Genomic DNA, 9,289 nt, shown 5'->3' on the forward strand with positions numbered 1-9,289 from the left:
ATTCCTTATTTCCTTTAGTATGTATGTTTTGTCTTCTTCTCTTTCTCCCTCTTGATGTAAAAGATGGAAGTATTTGTTAATTCTAAATGAAAAGTCAGGCCCAATCTGTCGAGTCATTGAGTCACCATTACATCCTTCTAAATGCTCTGTTAAGTCGGGATGTTGGGGGCCTTGAATTGGGGTTGGAAATTCTTTTGGGGAGAAGAAGTATTATTTGTTAATTCTATCCCAAAGCATAGATTTAGTTTATGAAAAGTCTCATTTAAGATTTACTTTAGTGGTAAGGTAAGGGTTTAATTTTTCTGTCATGAACATTGAGGTGTTTGTGTTTGGGTTAAGCTCATAGTTCGCATAAATGTACAATTTAGTGTTGAATCTCAAAATTAGATCGACTTAATTTTTGCCAACACCTTCTCAATTAAGCTCGTTTTGAAGATTTGTAGACTATAGTGATATTTTCACTTTTAATTCTCAACATTAATTTGTCCCATAGTTAGTCATTATTGACTTTTACAAGTATTATACTCCATATATTTAACTAGTCCTAAATACTTAAAATGACTGAAAATTTTGCCAAATCTCACACTACTACAATCAAGAGCATTTTGAACATTTTAGATTAAAAGTGAAAGAGTGAAGCCTTTAACAGTTGGGAATTAAAAAATGAAACAGATCAAAATCAATGGTCAAAAATGAAAAATATCACTATAATTGATAAATCAAAAGTGAAATAAATTTGTAAGTATTCCTTTTAGACTTGGAATGTATTTTGGTATATTTCTTGTGTTTAAAATTTTTGTATAAATTTTTTTTTATTAACTAACGTTGTTCTACCATTGTATATTGAAAAAAAATGTAAAATAAGTTTATAAATTGAGTGAATAATGTAATTGAGTTTAAATGCTACCTATTTAGCATATTATGGAACACTAATTTGGCATTAATTATGGTTCCACATAAACTATTTTCAAATGAGGAGTGATTTGGTGATAAATAGGGCAATTTTAAATAATTTTTTTAATCAAATGAAGAAGATAATTTTTAAAACACCTTCTGTTGATGAGGTGACAGGGCTGTCATGATCAATGAGGATCAATCAATATAATCAACCTCTCACTCATGACTCATGTGGTCAATTATAAGCAAGAAAATTAGAATAGTTATGCATCTATGATCAACACTTTGAAGTATTCAAATATGGCACATGCATGCATCCTATGAGTGCAAGGATCAATACTTTGAAGTATTCAAAGTATGGCACCATGTACCAAGAAGTCACATTATGTTTGTGAAAGGAATAGTCGTTTTTACCTGATAAAAAATACTACTAGTGCCATGACGCTCTGAATTTTTTTTAGAGTGTGACTGTGTGAGAGTAGTTCAAATGAATTCAAAAATGTATATGACAAAATATTAAAATTTGATATAAAGCAAATATATTAAGGGTGAAAGAAGTTAGAATAAAGTCTCTTCAAAGAATGTATATGACAAAATATCAAAATGTGATATAAAGCACAAATATTTTAAAGGTTAAAAAAAAAAATTGCGGAGTAGAATAAAGCTCCTTCAAAAATGTATATGACAAATTAAAATATTTAAATTTGATATAAAAATGGTGGAATAAAATCCCTCTCCATTTGTGAAGGGGTAGAAAAAGCTAAAATAAAGAAAGGGTTGCTAGTGGGGTTCAAACTTCAAACCCATGGCCTATGTTACCAAATTTTAAAAACCAAACAAGTAAGCTATCCAAACATCACCAAGCATCTTATATTCAGATGGTATGTAGTGACTCTTCCATATGGGAGGTCATGAGATCGAGCCTAAGTAGAGGCAGAGGCAGTGTTGACTCATTGTGTTTCAACAAATATAAAGAGTATAGATGAACACATACTACAATGTGCAGGGCCGATTTTTAAATTTTTGTGGCCATGTTTGAGTAAATAAATAAGGCTCTACCAAAATTAAAATGTTTAAAACAAATACCGTAATTTTATTATCAAAATATATAACACAAAAAATTTATCCGTGCATCGCACGCACACTGCACGGATAATGGGCAATTATTTGCTCGAATTCAAGCAAGGATAACATAAAAAAACACATTCGATACAACCCATTTCATCAATTGCACTATATAATATTCGTTGTTATAATTTAAAGATTATAACAAATCTTTTCCGTGCAACGCACAAGTAAAAATAGACATATTATGGAATAATAATAATAATGTGCACAAGTTTTGAACATTAGACCTCAAAGTTAAAATACAATAAATACATGTTCCTATCATTTTTTTATAAAGCCTTTTAGGTTTTTGGTTTAATTAAAAACGTTTAATTTTTATTACTATACTAACTAGGTAAAAATAAAATATTGAGCTTCTAAAATTTGGGGCCCCTCTAAAATTTGAACCCTGTGCTGTAGCTCAGCTTGCACAGCCCAAAATCCGGACCTGACAATGTGTAATAGAGTTAGTAGCATTAAAAAAAAAACAGTCTAGATCAACCTACCCCAGTGGGAAACTATTTAATCAGTTGATATTTTGTTATTTTGAGTCACTGCTACTGTTAATTCCACCAAACCTAAGGAATCCAATGGAAAGAAGGGTATTTTGGCGGGAGAAGAAGAAAAGAGGAGGAGCAAATGATTAAATTGCCCTCAAGATTTTATTCATTAAAATTTTCTAGCCACTTTTCACCGGAAATTTGGCCGGATGCACTGAAATTGATAAAAATTGAATAGTTACGGTACTAAATTGACAGTTTTGAAACTTGGGAGCTGAAATTAACAACACCCCAATAGTCATATGACCAAAAGTGAAATTAACTCTCTCTCTCTCTCTCTCTCTCTGAGGTCACTCATCATTAGGTACGGATAAATGTAACACAAAGTGTTTAGAAATACACCATTAAGTGTGGTGCATTGATGCATTTCATGATAGTGCATTTTTACATACTTAATGATGAATCCGCACGGAAAGCACGGTTTGCATTTGAACCAATATATATAGTATATAATAGTAAAATATGTACTAGTGTGTAATTATTTTTAAAAATTTGTAATTAATTTTTTACTATTTTTAGTTATAAACTAATAAGTTTATTTTTTAAAAAAATTAACAAAATTTAGTTATTATATTTAAATATTCTTATTACTTTATGTTTTAATTATCATCACGTTCATACAAGTCAATAAAATTTGATTCCAATGGAAAATCTGTGATTTTTCATATTACAGTTCAAAGAAATCATACAGTTCTATTCAAGTTATGTTGTTCTTCAAGCACAAGTCTAAATACCAAATCTTCCAATCATACAGATTTCATATAACAAATTTATTGGTTTTGCTTGTACCAACAACAATTTATTGATTCTTTCCCACCCACTGTACAGCCTATAATCAATTTTCTGGGGGAAGAACTGCCTGAACATCATTCTTCCTGGGCATCAAAAGAGGCCACAACAGAAATCATGTTGGAAACAAAAGAATCTGTTACAACCCAGAAGGTTGTAACAAATGACTATGCTTTGAGTGACAGCCGAAACTCCAGAAAGTAAGTGAGAGAAGGCATAGGTGTACGTACTTCGAGGGGCATCCAAACTCGAGAGGGAGAGACTAAAGAACAGCAGCTCGTATAATTTAATCAATCTTCACCAGAAAGATCTCCCCACCGGACATTATGCTTTGCAGCGAGGTAATGTGCTCCAACAGGGCCCCGACTTCCATATGGATACAGCTCTGGTGCAATCTTCTTCTCTTCCAGCTCTTTCAAAAGAGGTGTAAACAACGCCCATGCAGCATCGAGCTCATCGCTTCTAATGAACAGCCTTCGTTCTCCTTCTATTGCGTCCAAGAGGAGCCGCTCATAGGCATCTGGTATTTCGGTTGGATACCTTGGCAAAAGAAATCAAGAAAATGAAGTAAACCACTTTCAAAGATTAGAGAAACCAAGCACATTCTTATATAAACTGTTTTGTATAGATAAACACCACTTCTTGATCAATTAATTGGAACCTTAAAAAAAGGCCAAGAACATTCTTATATAAACTATTATCATATCTAGTTATATTCATAAACTAAGGTATCATATGCAGATGTATGCTGAATTTTGGGGATACTGAAATGTTGAATGAAAAATCTTACTTCGCTTTGTAAAGCAGATTAAGGTCACTGCGGTCAAGTCTCATCCCGAGACCCGGAATCTTGTTGTTGATTTTCAAGTATATGGCTTCATCTGGTTGTAAGCGAAGCACTAGCTCATTTGTTGCTTTATCCAAATCAGTTCCAAAGTTATTTTTGTACAAATTGCCAGGAACGTGTCTGAACTGAACCCTGATCTCTGCTCTGGATTTCCATAAGAACAAGAACACAGGTTAATTGTTATTGACAATTCGACATTGGAATCCTCAACAAGACATAAATTTGGAAAAATCAATGTTAGGAATACGACAATCCACATACCGCTTAGTGTGCAGAGCTTTCCCCGCTTTCATAAGGAAAGGAACCCCATCCCAGCGGGCATTGTTAATAAAGAGTGCTAAAGCAGCAAAGGTTGGAGTAATACTGTCCTTGGGCACGGTTGGATCATCGGTATATCCTGGATGGGACTTAAGACCCTTGCTGTGGCCTTTATACTGGCCTATAACCACATCTTCAAGCTGCAATGGCCTCATTGACCTTAAAACTTTCACCTGAATCAATTAGGGTAATCATTAAATTACAATAATTTCTTTCAAGCCATCTAGGATCAGAACATCTCAAACTCTATAGTCATTCATTACAAAGGGATGGATAACAAGAGAGGTAGAATATGTACGAGGACGACACATATGGTAAAAGTACGAACAAGGAATGATTTGTATGCTATTGAAAACCTTTTCATTTCGGACATCTTCAGCATCCAAGCTGACAGGTGTTTCCATTGCAAACAATGCTAATATTTGAAGCAAATGATTTTGCATAATATCTCGGATGATCCCGTAATTATCAAAGTATCTGTAAACAAGGGAGTGAGTGCTGGATCGCAAACTCAAAACTTAACTATTATATTCAAGTTGCAGTAGTAGCCAGACGAGCCTCACCCTCCTCGTCCCTCAGTACCAAAATCTTCAGAGAATATAAACTGCACATTGCGAATGTAATTTCTGGACCAGAGAGGCTCAAAAACAAGATTTGAGAAACGAAGAACTGAGAGATTCTCAACAAGCTCCTTTCCCAAGTAATGGTCGATTCTTAATGAAAAAAATAGAAAGAAAGACAAAGTCAAGCTTTCCCATTATCACTAAACTTCCCAATAAAAGAAAAAGTCGGGACTGAATATACCGGAATATTTGCTCTTCAGTTAAATACTTCATTAGACATCTTGTCAACTCTCTTGATGATTCAGAATCACGTCCAAATGGTTTTTCAACAATGACCCTCGTCCAACCACTTGTTGAAGACGCTTTACCACTAGCACATTTCACCACATCCACAAATATATTTGGAGGTATTGACAAGTAAAACAACCTGTTAGATACTCTATCACCCTAAACAGAAAATTGTATTGTTAGGAACTCTTTATAATGCACTAATCATAGAAAAGCAAGATAAAAAGAGAAAACTGGTTTTTTATCAGATTTTAGAGGTGGTTGTTGATATCATACAAATTATTTGGTCTAAGCAAAATTTCTAAATTGTCTTTGGCTCTACATTTCCTTCTTCATAGAAATGATAGTGCAATGTAGATTATTAATCAAATAATTTTTAGTTCCATGTCTTCCTAGACTTCTTTTGCCAATAAAAAAAAATTGTACCTCCTTTTCTTTTAGTTTTCTGTCCAATTCTGCAAAATGATCCTCGGAACTGTATTGACCGGAGTGATAAAAGCATCTTTTCAGAAACTGTTCCATCTTGGCATCACAATTCTCCCTGCACGCTCTCATCAAATGGACCAAATTAACAATTCCTTAACTGTGAAAGTATTACAATGTTTAATGTCAATAACAAATTCAAACCTCTTATCAATTCTGCAAGTTAAAGTTGTACTGATCATGTGCCGTAGTTCCTCATCATTCATTTTAGTCCGAGCATAACCAAAGACGACAAAATTCTGCAGAGTAAAAGCAGTATAAGTAGCTGTAGCCGGAGCCTCCAATGTATATAACACGGGAGAAAACTAAAGATTTGACCTCTGGAAGACAATCTTCATAAAAAAGTGCAAACAAAGCTGGAAAGATTTTCTTCTTCGCAAGGTCCCCGGAAGCTCCAACAACAGTTATGCTGAGCATGGACTCTGCTTTTGCTAACTCAAATAAAGGAAATTCTTCTGGCAACATTGCAGCTGAGCCTTTTTCAAACATCAGACATTCTTTTTAAAAAAAAAATTTGGGGCACTAAGTATATTTGCACCATATTAAGCCAATTAGTAAAGTTACGGTTTTTAAGTATTTATGCAACTACTCAAAGATGGTACTTCAATTCCCAAATCAAATAAAGCTATACAAAACCAATTGAACGATACCCAATTTGAGCAAATAACAAAAACAGACGATAATTGATATGATAGGTGTAAAGAGTGCAAGGAAACAAAGCTCACCATCTTGCAGAGACACGGAAACGGCATTGAGAGGGTAGCCATTGGAGGACATGAGCTCAAAATGCTTCCTTGGTTGGATTTGACCACAAATTCCCGAGACCCAATTCAAGGAATGGATTCTGCGCGGCAAAACAGCGAACTTTTTCGAATAACAAAACGTCTCGCGGTGGAATGCGGAGGAAGAACAAGGGCTAAATTGCAACAGCCTAGCCATGCAGTTGTTCATCCAGAAACAAGCTCCGCGCGAAGCTATTTGGGTTTTAACAGAAGAATTAACGTGAAAAACAAGTGTTAATGTGAAATGGTTATGGATTTTATAATGTATTGGAATTGGATACATAGAACATGAAAGAATAGCGATTAAGATTTGGTGATGAGCTAAGAAGTGTTAGAGGAAAGTGAGAAGAGGTAGAGTAAGATTGGGGCCCTTAATTTGAAATGGTGATATTTTATGTGAGGTCAAGATTTTTCCTCCTCTTTCGTGGATAGACATTACTATATATGATACTGTACTATATCCGAAGCACATTAATTGACCGCCATTTTATCATTTTAACCTCAAATTAAATAAACACAAGATTACAAGTTTGATGGGATAAATAATTTTTGAAAGAAAAAAATTCATTAAATATAAAGATCAACAAATAAAGCATTAAAAGTGAAGGATGAAGACGGGTGAAATACCAATTAAGCTCCACAGTCTGACAAAGAACCGGATTCACAAAGCAGTTCGTATACTATTTAACAAAAGAGAAGAAAAGAATTATGTGAGTAAAATTTCTCATAGCTTCTTTAATATCATTAATAATATAATCAGACTTGTAAAAGAGTTGTATGAAGCTGTATCTTGATCAAAAAAGACTTGCCGTGGATCAACTTCATCAAGTTGTATATATGTAGTGATAGAGGCACACTAAGTATTTATTTGCTTGATATCCCTGGGATTCAACAAGTTAGCTAGTGATATGAGGATGTCCATGAAATAACATGAAATATATATATATATATATATATATATATATATATATATATATATATATATATATAGATCCGCCTTAGTTGATGTTTGTTGTTGCCTGAATCTGAACTGCTTGCTTGTATTAGTGATTTTGTATCTCACATCTACTCAACTCTCCAATGGCATATACGACTTTATTTTTGAGCAGTGAGAAAAAGAGGACCTTAAATAGCTGGAGACCATCAATGCAGCAATTCAAAGGTTTCCTATTGTTTCACTGTTTGCACTAATAGGTTTTATTTTCTAATGAAAGGGACATGTTTGGAATTGTCAGGCTAATGAAACCTTTCATTATTCTTCCAAAAGGCTGAATCCCAACCCTAAGGGCCCCCCGCACGCCGACCCGACAGAGTATTTGGGAGGATGTAAATCATGGTAACTCAACTGAACATGAACCTTTCATTATTATCTCACAATGAAATGGACATGTTTGGAATTGTCGGGTTAAATCTTATATTGGGTTTCATTTGATAGGATAAAACCTTTCATTCTCTCACTTGTGCAAACATCAAACTCAAAGTACATGATAGCACCAACCATAATGATAATGTTTTTATTAGTGCGAGTATCCATTATGATAAAATATAAATTGTCTTCAAGCACTTAATTAGGAAACAAAAACTTAATGAAATGAACCATATGTTTATTTCAAGTCTATGAAGTATTTTCAAAATTAATTTCATTTACCAAAAAAAAAAAAAAAAAAAGTAATTTGGTATGTGAAGCATGATTCTTGTTCTAAAAAGTTACAAGTTCGATTCTTATCAACTCTTTCGCGGTTAAGCCCGTTGCACAAGGTCTTTCTAGTATAATTTATGAACAAATTGCACTTTTGGTCCTGTGAGTATTAGGGTATTGACAATTTGAGTACGTGACTTTCAAAACTCCCAATTTAAACCTTTAACTATGCAATTATTGATAGATTTGGTCCTCTGGGCCAAATTGCCGGCCAATTTTGGCCGGAAAAACATAAATTGGTTCAAATTGTTTTTTGACGAGGGTAAAATTGTCATTTCACTCTCTTCTTCTTCATTCTCCCCCTTCTTCTTCGTTCTTCTTCTTCGTTCTTCTTCTTCTTCATCCGGGCAACGATACTATTTGATAGTGATGGTGAGGAGGAAATTGTTCCATTAAATGAAGAATGTAATGAATTTGTTGAAGCCAACAATATAACCATGTCGGGCAACGATACTGTTGTCAATGCTGATGTGTCTGCATCCAGTGGTGGTCATGAGTTGACCATGCCAATCAAAGTGTGCGTTGAGAGACAATTTTCTTCACCAAAGAGGTTGGATAGGTTGAATTGCCTAAGAACTGAAGAAAGTGAAGAAAATGTAGAGGAAATGAATATTCATTATGGCAAGAAATTAACCAAAACGCTTAGTGGAACAGAGAAGATTGGCCTGAGTTGGCCAGAGACACCACTAGATCTTCTAACTCAGTGTGTTTTAGAAAGACCTAATTCCTTTAAATCTAGGAAATCATTTAAGGCTTCATTGTCTATTGGAACATATGGTTCTTTCAAATCGACCACTTATGGCTAAAATAGAATGCAATCTGATGTGACTTCACTTGCAAAAGTGGACCTTGAATCTTTAATAAAGCGTATGTTTTTCCGGATGAAGAACGAAGAAGAAGGGGGAGAATGAAGAAGAAGAGAGTGAAATGACAATTTTACCCTCGTCAAAAAACAA

General features: G+C 34.1%; 1 protein-coding gene across 1 annotated transcript; it reads right to left on the reverse strand.

Annotated features, from left to right (window-relative positions):
• Nucleotides 1–3,291: 3,291 nt before the first annotated feature.
• Nucleotides 3,292–7,041, reverse strand: LOC109188288 (glucose-6-phosphate 1-dehydrogenase, chloroplastic-like). Its single transcript, XM_019338906.1, has 10 exons — nucleotides 6,578–7,041; nucleotides 6,171–6,328; nucleotides 5,997–6,091; nucleotides 5,796–5,910; nucleotides 5,323–5,528; nucleotides 5,082–5,231; nucleotides 4,875–4,995; nucleotides 4,462–4,691; nucleotides 4,144–4,344; nucleotides 3,292–3,893 (listed from the first exon to the last, which is right to left on the reverse strand). The coding sequence occupies exons 1-10, from the start codon at nucleotides 6,915–6,917 to the stop codon at nucleotides 3,644–3,646; spliced, it is 1,866 nt and encodes a 621-aa protein (XP_019194451.1). The 5' UTR covers nucleotides 6,918–7,041; the 3' UTR covers nucleotides 3,292–3,643.
• Between the last annotated feature and the right edge of the window lie 2,248 nt (nucleotides 7,042–9,289).

Source organism: Ipomoea nil, unplaced genomic scaffold (assembly GCF_001879475.1).
Source record: "Ipomoea nil cultivar Tokyo-kokei standard unplaced genomic scaffold, Asagao_1.1 scaffold1421, whole genome shotgun sequence".
NCBI lineage: Eukaryota > Viridiplantae > Streptophyta > Magnoliopsida > Solanales > Convolvulaceae > Ipomoea > Ipomoea nil.